Raw genomic sequence first — 22298 nt, forward strand, 5'->3', positions numbered from 1 at the left:
AATAAAGTCCATGAACCTATAAATAGTTACATTTAACCTCCGCCTTCGTATCTGACACCATTCGAATGTGTTTATATTAATCGTACTCCAAGTATACGGCGTTTTCGCACGAAGTCAATCCGCAGTTTTGTTAAGTGAGTAAGTGAGAAATGGTTTTATTTATCAAAAAAAAAAAAAAAAAAGAAAGGTGCATGACGAAATTTTTAAGTTTTTGTGCACTATACCAAGCTGAGAGTCTTAAACGGAATGCTAGTCTTTAGCATACGCCAGACAACTCAAGACAACAAAATGGCGGACGAAATAACGTCCGTGGAAACTCCCTATAGAAGCGTTTCCAAGTAAAGTCTCCGATAGCCGCCATCTTGGCACTTGCTGTTGTAGATCACCTGTAGCATGGTAATCAAGCCTTGTTAAGGCGCGACTCACGGTTGCCAGACTGGCGCCCAAACAAAGCATTTTCCATCCAAGGTGGCCACATTACAGCTTTTGAAACGTGCTCACTTGCGAACCAGTGTTGCCTCCCTCGCTTTCTTGTCAACCTGGTTTCAGAGATTCTGCCGTGTCGTGCTCTTCGGTTCGAAGTCATGATAATTCGCGGCATAAAATTGTCGATTCGATCAGCACAAAGACTGGAATATTGCGTGATCAATGCGCTCAGTGTGACATATGCCAAGGAAACTAGTTTTCGGGCGGCACTTCTCTCGTTCACCTTTTTTCTTTTATCATTATTATATTATTTTCGCTTCGCGTTTCAGGAAACTTTGTGAATGAGGTCGCGTAACGAAATAATCAACCAGAAAAAAGAAAAAAAGAAAGAAACTGCACCTGTGAACGCTGGATTGCGAATGTCAGGCAAATTTTCCCCTGTGACTGACAGGCGCGCCCATGTTTTTCGAACTCCCTTCGGTCTGGATGATATGGCATAAATACATCGTATAAAAGCGTACACAGCTCATTGAAAGAGAAAAAAAGAAAAAAGAAGAAAGCGCGAAAGCCAGTGGCCCTGGGATATGTTGAGTATTACGCTCGAGAAAAATGCGGCCCGGCCGATTTCTCAGTATCGAAAGGGGAAAAAGTAACTGTCTTAATGACCTGCCTGAAAGGTTTCGCGTGTGCGGAATATTGCCGAGTGCGCATTCGTCAGCGGTGTACGTATGACTCAATTAAGTGACCTTGCTTTTAGAGGTCTGTTATGCGCTTCCTTTTAGTATTCGGCTAGAGTTTTACTGGAATACTGATTCACCAGATTGTTGTTAGAGAAGGAAACTTTACGATTACGAGCGAAAGAAGGTCAACTGGATGACTACGCGGATGGATGAAGGAATATTATGACTGGAGGTTCGAATTGGGCAGCGGCTTGCGCCACCTAGTTAGCGTCGCGGTAATTAGCTTTGCTTCTTAGAGACGTATGGTGGTGAAGGACTTCTGTCTCTGCCACTTCCAGTCTCCACATGAAGCTAACTCGACTACCAAACAATATTGTCTGTTTTAGAATTTTTTTTCGCTCTATTCACGATTGTAAATCTAAAGCGTTCGGTTTATTTGAGTGCGAAGAAAGCTAAGTATATGTCGCTTTTTGTAATGTAATTAGGAGAGACGTACAAGTTGAATGATAGGAAACTCACGTTATTATGAATCTAGAAAGGCGAACTGATGTCAGCATTGATACGTAAACAGCGCGCGTAAAGCCGGTGGCAAATGTGAAAACTACTATCTTAGGCGCTCAGTATTTTGTCGTTATTTTTACATTTTTCTTCATTCAATAGTATGGAATCCTTTTTTTCCATCCTTATTTTCTCGTAGTTTTTGCTCGATTAGCGCGCAGTAGTTGGTTTTATAATCGAAATACTGGTTTCCGGCACGGTGCTATATAAGGGTCCACTTACTGACGGTAGGTGTCGCCTCGGTTGACAAATATCGAAGTGGCAGACCCCACGCGTGATTCTTCTATGCGTAACTTCATAACGGTTAAGAGTTGAGCTCGTTGGTACATACTTGTAAATATATCAGCTTCAGGGATGGGCAGTATTTCAAATACAAGTATTTGAAATACGTATTTCAAATACTTTGTGTATTTTGCATTTGTATTTAATTACAAATTGGGTAATGTATTTGACGTGTGTATTTAAATACTAAAACGTGGGTATTTCCAATACAATTGTAATTAAATACAATTTTGTGGACGAAAATACATCCCTCAAATTTATTGTCACTGTCCCGAGCAGGAAGAAAACTACGTTCTGCACAGAATGCAGTGTCCCTCAATCAAGCACAAGCGTTTAGTGACTTTGTGACTACGGTGCTAGTCCAGGGCAAGAATAGTGACGAAATCGACGTTCACAGGCAGACTGGCTAAATAAGTACCTGCGACAACTTGTGATGCTTTCCAGCCTGATTTCTCTCCATATTTTTGCCTAGAACAATCTAAATGCGCGGGTCGTCCAGACTTTTGTAACTGGTGCGAGTTTCAACAATAAAACATTCTCTAGCTAGTGCTGCGCGTCTTGGTCGTCTCGGTTCTCTGTTGGCCTATACCAGGGGCGGCCAAGCTGCGGCTCGCGAGCCGCATGCGGCTCTTCGCGTCTGAAAGTGCGGCTAGCGGCTCCCTCCCCTACCCCCCCCCCCCCCTTCCACGCCTCCCTCCTTGTCACACAAGCACTTCCCCAAATGGAGAAATGAAACGCGTTTTAAATCGAAAGACAGGTTGCGGTTTGGTAGTCTTGCGCTACTGCTACCTTACGTAGAGTTGGGCCGCTTTTGACTCGGATAGATTGAAAATAGTTCGAGTTTCGTTTATTGCTCTGAACAAAAGTTTGCGCCCCCTCCCCCCTCCCCTGCCCCTTGCGGCTCTTGGAAGTTTCGTGATTTTGTTTGCGGCTCTGAGACCGGGTCAGCGTGGCCACCCTTGGTCTATACCAAAGTGTAATCGACAAAAAAAGCTGCTCGAAGCTCTGTACTTTTTTCACCTATTACATCCAAGCTGATTGCATTTTTTTTTGTGATCATATTTCTGTTACGTTACTAGAGCCTCGCACACTAACTCCCGAGTGTACAATGCAAAATTAAAATGAGATACCCAGAAACCCGTTGCAGGTGCCCTGAAGTCGCTGACGTAAATTTTGAGGAATGTATTTGGAAAAGTATTTGGAGGAGACCAAATACATTTGGTTGTATTTGTATCTTGTATTTAAATACTTTTTGGAAATGTAATTAAATTTGTAATTAAATACATTTTTGACGAAGTATTTTGTATTTGTATTTCGATACATATTTGCATGTATTTTGCCCATCCCTGATCAGCTTGAACTGTAGAATTAAACTTAAACACGAAGAAAGAACGTTCTTTCTTCGTGTTCAAGTTTAATTCTAAAGTTCAAGCTGATATATTTACAAGTAACTTCATATATCTATTTTTTTTACTGGAAGTGTAACATGAAAAGCACAATGGAAGTTAGCTAGATTCACGAAGAATAAAATATTTTTATGCCTAAGGACAATGATCTAGATGTGTGCTGTCAAAAGATGCCTGAACTACACCCTAAAGCTGTCGGCTTGGATAAACGTGTGATATATGCTATATTAAAGAGGCATATTAAACACCTTTAATTCTTGGCATGACGTTTTCAAATATATCATTTTTATTCGTGAAATACAACTGATGTTGTTCAAACGAAGAATTGAGCTTTATTGCCATGTTTGTATCTCGTAAGCGCAACGCATAAAGAAATGTTGCATTTTTATAAATGCTTGCGAGTAAACCATATTTTAATTAGGCAGTGTGAGCGCATGCGTAACGCTGGAACGAGTTGAACCAACTAAATTATTGATACTTCGTGCAACAGAAACAAACGCTGTGTATGGGCACAACATTTTGTGGTTTAAAAAAAAAAAAAAAAAAAAAAACATAGTGACCCGTTTATGGAGAAGTTTCCTGTATTAGTGAACTATTGTCCCCTGCTTGCGTCTTTTGGATTTGTTTACTCGCTGATTTTATTTCGGCGATACCGCACTTCTCGACCAAAGGTCATAGAAGGATGGCATAATATTTGAATACAAAAAAAAAAATGGAAAAAAACACATACTCAACAAGAGTTAAAAGGAAATTGACATTGTTAACTGACGTGTTGAATCTGTTTGCCTTACAGTGAAACATGATACTACGGTTCGCCGTGCTCTTTGCCCTGGGCGCTGGGCTGGTGGCGCCATCCCGTAAGTATTTTTGCAACGGAACCAGAGGTACCCTTTCAGAGTACCCGCCCTGATCTAAAAGGGTCTTGGTTCACCTGACTTACTTACTGACTTACCTACATAGCTAGGCCACAGAAATTTTAATTATAATTTGTGCCGTTGCATTTTGTCCGCTCCAGAGGTCTCTTAGGGGCTCTCCTAAAGTGATCATATATGTTTAACTATCTTCGAATGCATAACGGAGAGGCTGTGAAGCCAGATATATATATGTATATATATTCTTTTTTTCGCGATTGAAAGCACGAGCGCGAAGTACCCTTATTAGAGCGCATGCGTTGGTTTTTTTTTTCATGCAAGTATGGTATACACAGAATTATAGACAGCTTAAATGTAAAGTCAAGCTCCTCCCACCTTTTTCCACTTTACTCTTATCCTGTCACGGACTATAGTATAACATCTTTACACGCAACTGTACGGCTGCTATACTATAATCATCACATCAAGCGGATGCGCAGAAGCTATTTGACATTCATCTTTCAAAAATAAAAGACGCGCTTGAAATTAAAAAAAAAAAGAGTTTCTTTGTTTCTTATATTTGTTCGAACTCGCCAACGTGGATTTATGCGCACTAGTTCTACAGACAAGTATGACTTTACACACAAGTATGGCTCACCCTCTAGTACGGTTTTAAGCGCTACTACTTTCATTCTAAAAAAGGGGCATTCGAGTTTAGTTCATATCTTCTCAGTTTTGACTGACAACCGCTAGGAGCGCACATATACACACTGGCTAGGCGGCGCAAGCCGCCGTCCAATTGAATTCAGCAGTATGCATGGGTCCATGCATTCCGAAGGAAGTTTCTAAGAAAATCTACAACGCTAGAGAATTTTGTGGTATAAACTTGTTTTCCAGCTACTCCCAAAATCTTGATTACGATCACTTTCCTATGCATTTTCGCTGGTGTACTTTGTTCTTTGTTATGTTATATGCTAATATCTGCTTTGGATTATATTCTTGAAATAAGGATACAGTCCTCGTGGGTGTCGCCCCCCAAAAAATCTTATTAGCCTTTTTTTTAACGTTTTTGTGTTGTATTTTGCATGCGTCGTTTCACTTTGTCAACCCAACGCCCCCCAAAAGAAGCGGATTTGTTTTGCCACTATTTTTTTATATAGACCGCCGTAAAATGTAAAGTAGTAAGACCGTTCTGTTTGTTTGTATGCTTGTTTGTTTGTTTTGGGATTTACAACTGTGTATGTTCAAATAGTGTTCGGAGCAATTAAGTCATTCAATAATGAAAATTCCGGCCGCCACCCCAAAGAAAAAAGAAAAACCCGAAACATTTCAAGTTCAAATAAACAATGCTGAGAGTTTTGTTAACACGCGAAGCCTCATGTTCAGTTGCAGAAAAAAATGGTGCAGCGAATTTGTTTTCAATTGTCAGTGACAGGACGGCATCTTTTGTTGTCAGCAAGTGCTGCTCTGATGGTTGCGTTGGTATCGAACTTCAGACGAACTCAGGGGAACTCCGGGCAAAAACAGCTTCCTTACGAGTTTTTTTTTTTTAACATAGTTTGTCTGTTTTTATTTTATTATGCCCTAAGCTTTTGTATCTTTGACCGCCGCGGTAGGGTTACGTTTTAGCCAAATTCCTGGGACACAATCTTACTTAGATTCTGTGAAAAATCTCGGCATTATTTTACGTATGCGGTCCCAACAAGCTCCATTATCTCTCCATTTGTCCAGTACAGTCCGAAAAATGAGACCCCATACTTAGCATTCCATTCGTATTTCAGACTTTGTCTCAAAAACTGACATGTACTCCAAAGAAGCATGGAGGACTGTTTCAGCTGATACTGTCCGCGATAATGATTCAGGTGTACCCCGCGAAAAAAAAATACAGGGGTTTCTTACAGAAAGAAACAAACTATTTCTTACGCCAAATGCGTATTATCCGTTCAAATGTAGCACTAAAGGTTCGAACCAGATACCAAAGTGTCAGAACTAACCATTATCCCATTCAAAAGTTACAACTGATTTTAAGAAAATTTTCAATCAGGAAAGTGGGGCCCGTTCCGGGAAACCGGCGCCATTCAGATCCATGTATTATAGGGCTCCATCGGCCGCCATTTTCCCATTCAAAGTTTGAGGAAATCACAAGTTACAACTTATTAATAAGATAACAGTTTGTCCTGAAGCTTCGACATCTGGTTCGGACCACAAGTGAGACATTTGGGCGCATAATGAACGTTCGGCGATGCATAGTTACTCTTTTCCGGTGAGGGAAAACCCTGTAAATTTTTTTTGGGAAGCCCTGTTCATTAATCGTTACGACGCTCGCTATGCTGCAGACGTGGTGGAGAGGCGAGCTGCATCGTCAGGAACCGGAGGTGACCTGAAGATCGTCTGCTACTATTCCAATTGGGCGGTGTACCGACCGTCCCTTGCCAAATTCACCCCGCAAAACATCAACCCCTACCTGTGCACTCACATCATCTACGCCTTCGCCGGGTTCAACAAGCGCTACGAGCTCAAGCCTTACGACCCGTACAACGATGTTGAGCAAGGTATGGTCCCGGTGTCATTTTCGAAAACGTTTCACGAGTAGCACGCCGGTTATGGCACTCTTGATTGGCGCGTTTACATAGACATCACGTTGCCGAATTTACGGGTGAGGTCAGAGGATGGGAGGCCGAGTCTTAGGTAAGCAAACCTCAGTGATGCATGCGCTAGCCTTTAGCCGGCTTTCATATTTGCTTACCTGATAAGTGTAAGCAGATCTGAAGTCCAACAAAAGGCTAGCGGATGAATCTGATTCATGTGGTAGCCTTTAACCGGCTTCCAGATTTACTTACCTGGTAAGTGTAAGCACATCTGAACGCCAACGAAAGGCTAGCGAATGAATCTGATTCATGCGGTAGCCTTTAGTCGACTTCCAGATTTGCATACCTGAAAAGTGTAAGCAAATCTGGAAGCCGACTGAAGGCTAGCACATGAATCCGATTCATGCGCTAGCCCTTAGGCGGCTTCTAGCTTTGCTTACCCGATAAGTGTAAGCAAACATGAGAGCCGGTTAAAGGCTAGTGCATGAATTTGATTTATGCTTTAGCCTTAAGCCGGCTTCTAGGTTTGTTTCCTTGATGAGCGTAAGCAAATATGGAAGCCTACTAAAGGCTAGCACATTAATCAGACTGATGCGCTAGGCTAAAGGCTAGCACATGAAACAGATTCATGCGCTAACCTTTAGTCGGCTTCCAGATTTGCTTACGTGATAACTGTAAGTAAATCTGGGAGCCGGCCAAAGGCTAGCACATGAATCTGATTTTTGTGCTAGCCTTTAGCTGGCTTTCATATTCGCTTACCCATATGCATAAGCAAACTTTGCTAAAGACTAGCACATTAATCTTTCATGTGCTAGCCTTTAACCGGCTTACATATTTGCTTACCTGATATGTGTAAGCAAATCTGGAAGCCGACTAAAGGCTAGTTCATGAATCTGTTTCATGCGCTAGCCTTTAACCGGCTTCTTGATTTGCTTACCTGATAAGTGTAAGCAAGCCTGGGAGCCGGCTAAAAGCTATCGCATGAGTAAGCAAGATGAGAGCCGGCTAAAGGCTATCGCAATACTGTTTAAGGCGGTAACCTTCAGCTGGCTTCCAGATGTGCTTACCTGATAAGCGTAAGCAATCTGGAAGCCGACTAAAGGCTAGCGCATTAATCTGTTTTATGCGCTAGCCTTTAGCCGGCTTTCAGACTTGCTTACCTGATAAGCGTAATCAAATCTGGAAGCCGACTAAAGGCTAGTGCTTGAATCTGTTTCATGTGGGGGAATCAGTGGCCGAGTGGGCTAACGCGTCTCAGCTCGGAGCGTGGAGCGAAAGCTTGCGTTGGGAACCTCCTGGGTTCGATCTCCCCGCCCGTTTCGATCTGGATGTGTTTCGTACCGGCACGCGTTCGTGTAATTACTACTGCGTGAGGCACGTTAAAACCCCCAGGTTAGCAGTGGTACTGCACTGGCTAAATTTCTCATCTACAGCCAAGGGACCGGCCGCCCGTTGAGACGTACCAACATCAAGGTTGTATAAACATACAAAGCAAGACAGTTTTTTATTTTGTTTCATGTGCTAACTTTTGGCCGGCTTCCAGATTTGCTTCCCTGATAAGCGCAAGCAAATCGGGAGCCGACTGCTAGCGCATGAATCTGATTCATGCGCTAGCCTTTAGCCGGCATCCAGATTTGCTTACCCGATAAGCGTAAGCAAACCTGGGAGCCGGCTAAAGACTAGCGTATCAGTCACTGAGGCGTGTTTACCTAATCTTTGGCCTTCCCATCTATATCTCCTCCATAAACCTGGCGATGTGATGTCCATTAAAACTATACATGCGCCCGTTATTCCAAAAAGTAATTGATTACTATTACGATTGCTTGGTCTAAAAAGCAATGGATTGCCATTAAAATTACTAACAGTAAAAGTAAACAAAGTTAAAAAAACTTCGGTACTTTACTCGGTTACTTTTGCGTGACTCCAAAGAGACACGCAAAATACATGCAATGTTTGCTGCGTGTCTGATGGGCAAAAGTTATTACGCCATTAAGAAAAAAAGGCATATAAAATGCACTCAGTACAATATACCCTTTTTACCCACACAAGAATAAACAAATAGGACAGAGCACAGAACACGACTTCTTTCAACTAGCAACAAACAATAATGAAATAAAACCGCCCCCCAAAGGCGTCACCGAACCTTGGATTCCAAGATTTGGTGACGCCTTTGGGGGACGGTTTTGTTTCATTCTTGCTTGTCGCTGTAGTTGAAAGAGGTCGTGTTCTTTGCTCTGTCCTAATTGTTTATTCTTGCATAAGTAACCTTGCCGACAAGTTGGGTCTTTAAGTAATCTACCTTTTATAGTTTAATCATTTTAAGAGGATATATCTATTAAGTTTTGAACTCATTAAATGGGTGTTCGAGATAAACGAGTATCGCGCTGTCCAGCTGGGACAGAATCGAATCAGATGAGCCTGTAAAAAGTACACTTGGACGGGGAGGCGCGCACACCATTACAAATAATCCGAGTTCGGTACCGGCGAACTGGAGAACATGATTCCCCTGAAGACGTGGTTCCTGTGTTTGCTGCTTGTTGCCTAATAGGGGGTGCTCTATCCACTTAAACTGACTGGTTTTGTGACCAAGATGCGGTATACAAGTATATAGCATGGAGGCGGCACACGCCGCACCACCTCCGCAGTTCGCTTGGTGAGATCGGTCTATTCCCAGTACTGGCTTTGGCTTTGTTTTATAATATATATATATATATATATATATATATATATATATATATATAGAGAGAGAGAGAGAGAGAGAGAAAGAGAGATATATATAACAAATCTTCTTTCTTTGGCGTATTCGCAGGCAATTACAAGAAGTTTGTTGGTCTGAAGCAGTATAACAAGGACCTGAAGACAATGGTCGCCGTTGGCGGTTGGAATGAGGGTTCCAAAAGGTATGTACAAACACCCGCAGCGATATAACTATATAGCAGACATGTCAACAGCGATCCTTTTTTGTTTAAGGCGAGACCCACATCTTTTATAGCATGACTTTGAAGCGCACAATAAAAAAAAAAGAAACAAATGTACGCAGTTTACATGTCATCATTTACAGTGAGACCCGTTTAGAACGAACCCACGTACAGCGAATTATTGTCGATATCGAACTGACGAAAAATTTAAATAAAAAGGCATGTAAAAAGTACTTTTTATAGCGAAAAAGACATTGGCTATATTGAACTTTTCCCACCAGGAAAGCTTCCAAAAACGCGCAAACAACCGTCCTCTAACTTGTCCCTCCCCCCCCCCCCCCCAAAAAAAAAAAGAAAAAAAAAAAAAAAAGGTAGGAGAGAAAGAAAATTCCAAAAGCTCTAGCCGCGAACAAAATTGTGCGTGGTGAAGCAATTCAGAAGGGGAGAAAGCTAAAAAAAACTCTGCACTCACGCACAGAAAAAAAATTCATCCTAAAGCGGTTGCCCACGAAGAAAAGCGATTCAGAAGGGGAGATAAACATAAAAAAATCTGAACGCATAAAAAAAAAAAAAAAAATTCAGCGCGTTGTTACAAGGCAAAAGCCAAAAGATGAGAAAGCTCTCGCCTTATAACGAACGCATCATGGAAGTTCGTTGTAAATGGTTTTTGCTATATCGAATTGATCGTAGCGTGTCCTGCTGTTCGTTATAAACGGGTTTGACTCTACCCATATGCAGGTTGCCGACCTTACGGCCTGGAGTGACAATTGCGTTTCATAGTGAGACTCTAAACTTCGTTTCACTCTAAGTTCGACAACAGACGACGCTAGGATTCGTTGAGACAAATCACGCACAGCGAATGCGCCTTGATCTTGAGTTTTTGCTGAGCGTGATTACTTTAACCGGTGACAAGGCAGACAAACAAATTCGACGACAGCCGTGACGTTGCACTTATGGCGCTGTTGGATTGACTCCAGATCGGATTGTAGCCTTGGCTGCGGCTGGACTAACCGCTCATTCACACTGGAAGCGGATCCGCGATCGCAATGCGGTTGCGAACGCGGTTGTATAAATATCCAGTACTATTGAACGCGCATTCGATGACATCAAGTGCGCGTGCAATTGTACTGGATCTTTATACAATCGCGTTCGTAACCGCTTTGCGAACGCGGATCCGCTTCCAGTGTGAATGAGCGGTAACTGTGAAACAGAGTACAGTTTCTCATACGGTTCTAAGGCTCACTCCCCAAAACACCAAAACGATTAAAATGACCCCTGGTTTCTGCTACAGGTTTTCCCACATGGTGTCTGACCGGAGCCAGAGGCAGAAGTTTGTGCGGAGCGCCGTCAAGTTCTGTCGAGAGCACGGCTTCGACGGACTCGACCTCGACTGGGAGTACCCCAGCTTCAGGGACGGCGGCAAGCCAGAGGACAAGACGGGCTACGCTCAGCTCATCAAGGTGAGGGAGGTCACCCTAGAAGGCACGGAACCTCTTCGGCGAGGACAACTGCAGAAAAACTAAAACAGCCGGAGAGTGCAACCCTGGAGTTCCACAGTCTATATAGTGTGGATCCATAGTTTTGTGGCCGTAACAAGGGTCGAACGCCGCGCTCCTTGTGGTGAAAAGCGGAGCTTCGATACTATTTAAGCCTTGTTTGCGTTATATATTTTTGGTGTGGATGGTGAGTCTTCACTTGCTGTGTGGACACAAAAGAATCGTCAGATTGCTTGTAGAAAACCATGAACAAACAAAAAGTATACGTGGCCACACGATTAGATATGGTGTTCGTGTGGCCTATTGGCCATTTGAATATTTACCAAATACAGCTCAGCATGCGCACATCCAACGCTTTGTGGTTCAAGGAAGCCCTTAATTTTAACGGCCTATCGACCGACACATTTGACCGTGACGCGTGATGTGGCTAAAAGTTAAAACAACTATGTTTCGTTTTAATTTAAAGGTTGATTTATACATCTGTGTTTTAGAATAGCCGTCTGTATTGCGGCTCCATGCGTTCCACCATGACGCTTTGAGCGGACCTCGGTTGCCAGGGCAACCATCTCGTCGCAAGCAGTAATAAGCGGTCGTAATGAAATTTGCATGTACTCAGACGCAAACGCCAGAACCAGCCTTAACTTGAAAAACATCGAATTATGGATCTGAAACGTTTGCTTGTCAGACGGTGAACTTTAACCGCGGCAGAAAGTTAACCGCATTTCCCTACGTGGGAAATTTTACGTCATGTGACCGGCAGAGTGGGGACGGCGGGAAAACATGGCGGCGCCCCTCCCAGCGAACATCTGTTGCTTTGGAACTGATATGTCGTATAGTCGGGCACGTTTGTCAGCAATGAATAGTGAAGAAGGCCTTCGCTTTGCCTTTCCCCGCTTAAATCGTAAAGTTTGAGCAATGATCTCGCCCCATTTTCAGTTCTTTTGATTCTGGCCATTCCTAAGCCTTAAGAGACGTGGTAATTTTCGACATGGCAACGTCTCTAGAATTCTATAGTGGATTGTATTGAATCAATCGGCCGGGTATGAATGGCACGCAGAAGGAGACCAAGTACTGATATCCGAGCCAAAGTACGCGATTTTCACTTCATGGAGAAGGTTTTATGTGCAAATCTTACATGCTGCAGCCAACCTTGCAGGTGTGCCGCCTGCCTCACTGCTCACTTCTTCCTTATCGTTTATATCACCGAACTTCGGCGGCGTCTTTCGCACTGGGTGGAAATTTCAACGAGGCTTGTCTTGATTTTAGACATCCAAACATTGAATAATTTACCAAACACGGATTGATTAGGATTTTTCTTTTTTTTGTACAACGAGCCACAAAAAGCCGCGAAAACCTAGCAGCGCGAGTACTCGCGGTCCCCCTTTTTCAAGAAGTTTTCCACGAAAACCACTTACATTCGCTACAGGCACAAGCTACCACCCTTTAACAAAACACGTAGCTATCACGCATCCATCTCTCGTCAATCTTGACTACGTACTTGTATAGTAGTGCCCAGGAGAGCAGCGAAGACCAAACTAAAAACCAGGCTGTCTGGGCTAAAGCCGTGCCATAGAGCAATTGAGTAAGCTATGCTTAGAGTACAGCACTTAGTTCTCACATTATCTTATGGACGCCGACATTTTTGCGCTTAGTGCAGAGCGGTCACAATTCGCGATCGTTCCGATTTGAAACTGCGACTCCTGAGCTTTGGAGACGGAGGTGAGATGCTCGGGCGATATCGTTTTGCTCACATTTTAACATTTCTGGAAGACAAAAAATAGTTTCCTGCAATCTCAGATAGAGCTTCAGATAACTGACAACAATGATGTTGCACACAAAGATGGCTAGAGTGTCGTTAGTCTGGACTCTGAAGCGTATACCTTATTTAGTGATTCTAAGATACGCCAACGCGTGTTCAAAGTCTTCGTTGACGTTGATGCCGCTTGCTATAGCTCGTCCGGCAGAAGCAAGCCTTGAATCTCCTGCTTTTATTGTCATCTTTGTGGTCCGTGTAGGAACCGGCGGTTCTAAGCACGTCGTCAAACTCGTGCTCGTGCTGTAACTCTGTGGTCTGTGTAGGAGCTGAGTGTTCTATGCACATCTTGAAACTCGTGCTCGCATTGTAACCGTTGTGGTCTGTGTAATAGCTGAGGATTCTTAACATGTCTTCAAAACTTATGCTCGAGCTGTAGCCCTTGTGGTCTGTCCTAGGAGCTGAGGGTTCTAAGCACGTCCTAAAAATGTGTGCTCGTACCGTAACCATTCATGATCAGTGTAGGAGCGGAGGGTTTTAAGCAGGTTTTCAAACTTGTGCTAGTGTTTTATCTGGTCCATGTAAGAGCTGAAAGCTCAAAGCACGTATTCGAACTCGAACTCGTTTGGTAACCCTTTTGGTCTGTGTATGAACTGATGGTTTTAAGCGCGTCTTCACTCTCGTACTCACGCTGTAACCCTTGTGGTCTGCGCAGGAGCTGAGGGAAGCGTTCGAGTCCGAGCCGGTGCCGAGAGGCAAGCAGCGTCTACTGCTCTCGGTCGCCATGCCCGCGGGCAAGGAGTACATTGACAATGGTTTCGACGTCAAGACCATCGCCAAGTGGGTGTTTGGGTTGTTTTTCTTAGACTTGAGTTGCATATCTCTAGCCATCCTCTTTATGACTTATTCATTATGCATAGAAAACCTTAACAAAAGGACCGTTTATTTAATCGCCACATTTTGTCTATCGATTCCTTGTCTTTTTTTTTTAATGAAAGTTGAAAACGCTCACGTGATAACCGAAATGCTCCAAACTAAAAGAAAACATAAAACGAAGCAATGCGATTGCTGAATTGCAGATCTATTTGTCATAATAATGTTTGCATTGAAATTATGAGTTCCCTTTCTGAACCTCATGCGCTCGCGCCGAGAATCACCAATATAGGAATAAATAGAGTCCTATGTCGCCCACATAGACGGCGAAGACCACGTCACTAAGAAAACAATACAGCGTCAAATAATGACAATGTAATGATACCCAGAAAACAGGAAGCAAGCCTACAAGAGGGACGTATTTTTTAGCAGGAAACGGAGAATGCCGCTTCAAGCGGATGCCGGCAAATAAAGCGGACGCCTCCTGCTGAAGCATTTTTGATTGGGTGGTTCTTATTGTATTCAAGGATGCATTCGCTGACACAGTATTCTTCGACATTTGGATGGTATATGCTGCTTGGGTATATTCTGCTGTCCTTTGCATCATCAAACTCGTCGAGCTCAGAAAGGCATGAATCCCAAAAGTTATCAGCTAACAACAAAATGGGAAAGCGACGCCGTGCGAAAGCACTTGCTATAGGCAAGGTGCACTGTCACCGGCCGTTACAAGAGGTTCAGTTCGCCGTCATCCGTTCACCCATTCATGCCCTCGTATACGTCCCACCAGGGCCGCGGACTTTCTGAACCTGCTGACGTACGACTACCACACGGCGTACGAGTCCGCCACCCAGCACCACGCGCCCCTTGGTCCCCTGGACGGCCTGGAAGACTGGGACGAGGACAACCGGCTTAACGTCCGCTGGACCGTGGACTACTACCTCAAGCTCGGCGCGCCCAAGAACAAGCTCATCGTCGGAGTGCCGACGTACGGACGGTCCTACACCCTCGAGGACCTGGACGACACGGAGCTCGAGGCTCCCGCAGAGGGGCCGGGAGAGCCCGGGAATTCGACGCGGGAGAAAGGGTACCTGGCCTACTACGAGGTACGGATTGCTGTCTTCTACTATTCGCGACTCCAGCAAAACGGACGCCGCCAAGCGGGAAAACCGGGAACCAGCCGGTCCAGGTCGCTCCGCGCTTCTCCGCGTCTCTGGTGGCTTTCGCGGACACGTGTTGTCGGCGCGGTGGCGAACATTGTAATTTAACAAAGGTCCGAAAATTTTTTAAGTTTGCCTGAGTGTTCATTAGTGTGGTGAAGCCTCAGATAGATTGCTTCCTTCCATCACGTGTTTGAAAGACCGTTTACTCCACAACACATAGTCGCGTGCTTTCGATTTCTTGAATGCGGAGGAATCACGGAAAAACGTTTTGATTTCTTGTCTGTCTTGAATCGCATTCATAGTGACGACTACTTGGTAACTGATAAGTGTTTATTATTTTTTTTTTAATAAGGATGTAGAACAATGGACTATGGGCGACAGACGAGGTGTTACACTGGAAGGAACACCAATGTTGCAGTCAAGTGAATGGGAAGGTTCGATAGCTGCTTTTCTCGAGTTTGGTTGTGCTCGATTAGCTTCAAGTTTGAGCCACCCACGCCGGCCGGTGCGTTGGCTATTCATCTTGGCGGCTTTTCGCCGAAAAAGCATCTGGACATTACTGAAGGAGTTGGTCTAATTTCGCAATTACTTGATTCAGGAAAACCTGCTCGCTGCCTATGATTAATGAGGGAAATTATCTGCTTTCAAAAGGTGGGGGACGCGTCTCGCAAAGTTAGAAGCTGCCATGGCATTAGGATCTATCGCGCCTCCAATATTTATATCATACCCCCGTCCAAGCCAGCAGCAATATACGTCAATATTGCTCAGGTTGACCGGCCACAAAAAATACTCATTTTATCCGTTCACGATTCGAAGTCAACTTCAATGCAGATAGGTTCTGAGTGAATCTCCGATGAAGACTCTCTTCAATTTGTCCGCATTCGTCTCCGTGCTACCGGCTGGAACCATTTGGCTACGTTTACGCATAGTATCTCCCTGTCTGTCAAATATTCTTTTATTCAGCAGGTCACCTGATAGCTAGTCAACTAAGTTCATATTTCAGCCCGAAGAATAAACTAATATCGCTTTAGTGGAACCATAGTACGTAATATAGTACATAACTCGCTGGTCAAAATGACTTCTCGATTGCTACTAAAACCTGAATTTAAATACGAGTATCAGCTGCTTAGTGAAGCGCCAGCGGGTTAACATGTTCCTTGGCTCAAGAAGCGCTTGCTTAATTTTCGTAATTTTCCTGCAGCCTGTCTTGTTGACCGAGCAGACGACTGGAGCTGTTTCTTAAACGTGGATACGCGCAAAAGCTCGATTTCTCGGACAGATAAGTCGCATGGTCGAGGCATGCGAGTTAGCTAAAAATTACTCTCGGTGGAACAATTCTGTAGCCATTGCCGCTTTCCTTAGATGATCAAAATTAATTAGAGTCTATTACAGTTTCTCCGGAGCCCATAGTTTCGATTTTGAACGAAGTCTCCGGAACGAAAGTTTGACATGAAAAGAACAAAAAGACACCGGCAAAACAAAACTATGCTCGGCAAGTTTATGCGCACCGGCTACATTTAACCAGCTCAGTTCAAATGCCTATAAAATTGGGCAGTAAACAAAAGAAAATTTGTTAAACTGAATGCGCCACCCGTTCAGGCGGCCCGGCCGAGCCAACGCGACCTGGACCCAGCCGCCATGTTTGTTTGGTGGTGGCGCCCCCTATAGGTCGCTGGAGTCGCGAATATGGCTGACGGCCCCAATATCAGGAATGTGCGAATAGTGGTTAAAATATAACGGACCTCATAGCCTTCCTTTGCAGAGTGGAAGTTGGAGGGATGACGCTGCGCTATTAAATTCCAATTAGTATTCCCACACCCCCTACTAAATACATATACCAAAAATTTTTTTTACACCCAGATTGTCACAGGTCTAACACCCGTAAGGTGTTACAATCCTGCCTTTAAGCCAAGTTACACAGCTCAGGTCTAGTACGTCATACAAAATTGTAGGCGTTATTACAAAATTTTCTGCAGACACGTCTCAACCATGTACCAAGCATGTTTGCTTCACACATGTGTGCTTTGAACATCTCTGTGGACATATTAGGGAGTTTTAGGGAACCGTTCTTCTGTGGTGCATGCGCTACCACAGAAGACTCCCCTTATGCGCAGTTCGTACCGGAGGACCCATCGCACCGTATCGGATGTGCAGAAATGGTTTTCTAAAACTCCCTATTGCGTATTCCCAATGTGCAGGACCCATACAATGAGGAGACACGCCTCAGACAGTGTTTCTGCATACTGTCTTTTGTATGGTGTATTAGCAGCCCGACAGCGACTTTAGGGTGTTGGACAAAACAATAAAATAAAATGCCGGAAATTTTTAGCAATATCTGACAAGTTTCAAGGCAACACAGCGGCCAACAGAGGCATTTGTCATAATTGAGTACTGTCGCAATGAATCAGCAATGAGGAAGCTACAAGTAGGTGACTTTTTTGGCTCTCGATATTTCACATAAAGCACATATCTCGAAGTTCAAAGGTATGTACCTCCAAGAAGCACACAGTCATATAAAAAAAATTGTTCGCTGTAGTCGCTAAAACAAACCTTCGCTAAAGCTCCGCCGCACTGTACCGCCGCACCTTTTTCTACACCTTTCAAAGATGAAGGATGTTTCATGCAACAGCACCCTATTTTACGAGTAAAAAGAATGTATCACTCAAAATGAGGGTGTTAAAAAGGTGTGGGTATAAGTCTCTGAAACCTTTTCCTACACCCTTAAAGGTGTAAATAGTTTAGTTTGAGGTACAGTCCTTCCAAAGCGATTCATCTACGATTCTATATGCCCAACCGAAAACAAGAAGTGATTTCTTTTTCCTCTCACAACAGATTTGCCAGAACGTCAACGAGCACGGCTGGGAACTGGAGCGACCCCACCCTAAGCGCATGGGTCCTTATGCCTTCAAGGACAGCCAGTGGGTTGGCTTCGACGATGAGGAGATGCTCCGCGAAAAGGCCAGCTACATCCTCTCCAAGGGCCTCGGCGGGGTCATGATCTGGACGCTGGACAACGACGACTTCCGCGGCAACTGCGGAGGCGAGCAGAGCCCTCTCATCACTGCTCTCCGCAAGGCGCTCCTCAGCAAGGCCATCCAGACCAGCGGGAGTAACCACCAGACGCGTGCGCTTCTTCGGCCTTCTGAGGACGACGAGGAATACGAAGACGACGAACCGTCTACGACGGCGGCCTCAACGAAGAGAAGAGGCAACACGGGAGGGCAGCGTAGGATCTCCAAGGCGTCGTCGTCATTGTCACCAGGTCGTGGCTCGAGCCTCCGCAGGGGCAGTAACGCGGCGCTTTCGGTCACGACTCCGCCTCCACCCCCTACGCCCGACCCTGGACCAGCGTTCGAGTGCGAAGACGAAGGATTCTTCAACAACCCCAAGGACTGCCGCAAGTACTTCTGGTGTCTGGACAGCGGCCCGGCCAACCTGGGCATTGTGGCGCACGCGTTCACGTGTCCGTCTGGCCTTTACTTCAACTCCAGGTCGGAGTCGTGTGACTACAAGGACAACGTGGCGTGCAAGCAGCCGCCGCAAAACGATCCGGTGACGACAACCACAAAGAAGCCGAGGCGCTCCAAGGCGAGGTCCAGGACAACGACGACGACGACCACAACGGAACCTCCAACCACAACCACTAGAAGAACTACGACAAGAAGAAGGACGACGACGACGACTCCGGAACCGGAACTAGAAGGCGTCACTAAGGACGAACAGAACGTTGCTGAGCTGTTAAAACTTCTGCAAAGCATCGGGGGTGTCGAGAAACTGCAGAGCATTCTGGGCTCAGGTGACGCCACGCCGCCGCCCACCAGAACCAGGGGCTCGCAAGTCGCCAGGCCACCCCAGTCTGGACAGTTTGATCCTGCGGCCTACGAGGATGTTCGTTTGCCTTCCACGGCAGTGAACCAGAGTCAGGGGCACGCCATCAGGAGACCACAAGTTGAACCGCCACTGTTCCAGTACGTAGAGCCGGCGCGAGCGCCGCCCACTCCACAACCACTTCAGCAGGACACCAACGTCTTCGTGGCACCGCTAGGAGCTGTCAGCGTTCCGCCTCGTAGTTCTGAGCCTTCACCGTTCCAGTTCGTCTACCAGACACCCGAGCGAAGCCTACCGACGCAGACCACGCAAGCTCAGACCTTCCAGACCACACAGACAACGCAGCCTGTCCAGACCAGGCAGACGGGACCGCCCTCCACATACCCTCAGACCATTCCGCAAACATACCCACAGACATATCCGCAAACGAATCCCCAGACGTTCCCTCAGACCATCCCCCAGACATACCCACAGACGAACCCACAAACCTATCCACAAACCAATCCGCTGACTAATCCGCAGACATACCCACAAACCAACCCGCAGACGTATCCTCAGACCAACCCACAAACGTACCCGCAGACAAACCCACAAACATACCCGCAGACCAACCCGCAAACATACCCGCAGACATACCCGCAAACGTTCCCGCAAGTTACGTACCAGGTGACTCCAGCTCCAGCCACGGTTCCGCCCTTCGTGTACCAAACTCCTCATCGGACGCAGGTACCGCTGACAGTAACCGGTTCGCCCACGCCTACACCACGGCCCGCCACATTCCCACCGGCCCTAGCACCGCCGCCGCCCCGACGACAGCAGCCGGCGTTTGTGGATGACTCAGTACTTCCGGTGCCTCAAAGAGACGAAAGAGGTCCGCTCAGAATCAACAAGGTGGTGAGGGTGAACAGTCCAGCCAACGGTGATCACCCTGTGCCGCCACCCGCCGGACGTAGGGGCAAGAGAATCAGGGTGAGACCCGTGCCACAACCTCAGGGAGACGAACCCGCCGATGTTCAACCGGGCCAGCGCAGGATCGCCATCAGAAGACGCCCGGTCCAGCAACAGTTCCAACCGCTGGCCGAGATCCCGGCGGAATTCACCCAACCGCCTCCACCACCCACCACCACGACGACCACGACGACCACGACGACGACTCCGAGACCTACGACGGCGAGGACAACTACGACGCTGCAGTACGACGATGAGTACGAGTACGAGTACGAGGACGAGACGGAGCCTCCGCCGCCCAGGTTCAGGCCTCCGACGTCAACGACGCGACGCACGACTACCACTACGACGACAACCACGACAAGGCGGCCGAGCAGGAGGCCGCACAGAAGACCGGCGGCTGCCCACAGAAGACCGGTCGTGGTGGCCCCGGTGCCAACGTTGCCGCCGGACCCGTTCGCGCCGCCTCTTATCGTGATTGACGAGAATACTGTGGACTGTCAGAAACGCGGAGTATTCGTGCATCCGGACAGCTGCAGCAAGTTTGTTGTCTGCGCGCCCAACTCGAAGGCCACCAACGGACTGCGAGGGTACGTGCATCACTGTCCGACGGCACAGGTCTACAAGGAGTCCATCGGACGTTGCATGAAGGGCGACAGGGACTCCTGCGAGTAAGAAAGTGTCGAGTCACTTGCGCCCTACTTGTGGCTCGAGCCTGGCTGCTCTTCTGAGGGTCGCGACTCTAAGCGGACGAGAATTGGGTGCGTGAATGTGAGTGACTTTGTTTGGCGGCGTTCGTTGACCCGACTCTCGTCACCCGAGGGTCGCGACTCTGGACGAGCGAGACGTCGAGGGCTTGTACAGCTTGTCTATGGTTACTTAGCCTTGATCGACCACCCTTTACCATAGCAATTGTTGTCGGAAGCCATTGTGATGGATTCGGCCTCTTTAGAAGTCACGTTTCCCCAAACCCCAAACACTGAGGTGTAAGGCTTTCTTCGTATTTTCAGTCTGAGGGATAGGGGCAGAACACGAAGGGCGACCGTAAAAGGTTACAAGATATGAATACGACAATTTTACATTCAAGGAAACTCGCAAAAGACTTTTACCATCAGCCTTAGAAAATGTCTTCCTTTAGCTACTAGCCAAGAAAATAAGCTGCAGCTTCCAGCTGGAAATGAAGATTTCCAGCCGCATTTTCGGCTAAATTATACAGCAGCAGCTGGAAATTCTGTTTACAGATGGAAATGGATGCAGCACATGCTAGAAATCAGAAATTCCTGCTGGAGCACCAATTGTTCCAGCTTGGAAGTACATGATCTACCTGGAAGTTCCCCAGCTAGAGGAGGAAAAATCTAATTTCCAGCAAGAAATTTGTCCATTTCTGGGTGGAAACAGCCTGGAATTCGGCTGGTAAAATAGATTTCCAGCTCCAGCCATAGTTCATTTCCGGTTCCATAACAGAGCCTGGACTGAAAGCATTTTTACCTGGGCATGTATAGTCGAGCTCATTTACAGATCATGTTCATCCCAGCTTCTATTATGTGTGGGAATGACCTCGGAACAATTTGTGCTCATGGTACACTAACTTGATAAGTGACGTCATTCTGCCCTATCAAATTTTGTTTGCGCCGGCAAATTGAAAAGAAATAAAATGACGACGCTTAGGATTGTGACGTCTAGTGCATATCTGTGGAGGCTTGAATGTTCGCAGCTAGCACCACCTGTAGTGGGTGGGTGGTCTGCACTGACCAAGAAGCTGTAACGAGTTGTCCTCCTTATGAGCAGGTGAAGTGTAACTTCACATCGCTCTTTGTTTTAGATTTCTTAGTGTGTGCGCGTGACTCTTAAAATATTCTCGGTCAGTATGCGTGACAATGATAAAGGTACCATTTCGCGGTAAGCAGGTGGTAGCACATGGCGTATTTTTGAAGACTGGCAACCTATTGCTATAGTTTTCGCGACATTTTTTTTTTTATTTGGCTGCTGCTTCGTCATAAACACGCCTGTTAAAGAATATACCTTCTATCTACCTTCCCGTCCACTGTTAATGTTTTGTTCGCATTAATAAAGGAAGGAGTGTTCAGTGATGCGTATGTGTGTTCGTTTAATTGCTCAAGACATGCAATCTCATTGATAGAAAAAAAATGATATTATTATTTTCGCTAGCAATAAATTCATGCAGTTAAGAAGATTTTTGAACAATGCCGATATCATTCGACATCTTATTTTTTATTGTAACGAAGGAATTAGAGAAAACTTAAAATTTTCTTATCAAAAGCTTTTGACTTTCATATGGTTCAAAGTGCATTTTTATTACTTGAAACATTTGAACTTTTCGAATAACAATTTAATGGTTAATAAGTATTTAAGGATTTTGTATTCAAGAAAGTACACAATACCCAGTGGACGTAAGTATACATGAATGGTAAAGGCAACAAAAAAGCAACTGTAATAAAGAAAAGAACATCGTGAAGTTAACAAGTATGAAGTGGTGAATGAGATTTGGAAAAGAGTGTTGATGCTTGGTT

At 45.6% G+C, this 22298-nt stretch overlaps 1 protein-coding gene across 1 annotated transcript; it reads left to right on the forward strand.

Moving 5' to 3' along the window:
• The first annotated feature begins 4151 nt into the window (after positions 1-4151).
• Positions 4152-21853, forward strand: LOC8029220 (mucin-2). The gene is made up of 8 exons (XM_042294437.1): positions 4152-4209; positions 6540-6755; positions 9601-9691; positions 11001-11169; positions 13674-13798; positions 14619-14934; positions 17824-18194; positions 18300-21853. Exons 1-8 carry the CDS (start codon positions 4152-4154, stop codon positions 20440-20442), a joined length of 3489 nt encoding a protein of 1162 aa, XP_042150371.1. The 3' UTR covers positions 20443-21853.
• The last annotated feature ends 445 nt before the right edge of the window (positions 21854-22298 follow it).

Source organism: Ixodes scapularis, unplaced genomic scaffold (genome assembly GCF_016920785.2).
Source record: "Ixodes scapularis isolate PalLabHiFi unplaced genomic scaffold, ASM1692078v2 PGA_scaffold6__148_contigs__length_123643588, whole genome shotgun sequence".
Classification (NCBI taxonomy): domain Eukaryota; kingdom Metazoa; phylum Arthropoda; class Arachnida; order Ixodida; family Ixodidae; genus Ixodes; species Ixodes scapularis.

Excerpts from the sequence above, each read along its gene's own strand:
- LOC8029220 (XM_042294437.1), top strand. The coding sequence starts at position 4,152 with ATGATACTACGGTTCGCCGTGCTCTTTGCCCTGGGCGCTGGGCTGGTG. Across the intron at positions 9,692-11,000 it reads TGGAATGAGGGTTCCAAAAG|GTTTTCCCACATGGTGTCTG; the intron begins GTATGTACAAAC and ends TTTCTGCTACAG. Across the intron at positions 13,799-14,618 it reads GACGTCAAGACCATCGCCAA|GGCCGCGGACTTTCTGAACC; the intron begins GTGGGTGTTTGG and ends ACGTCCCACCAG.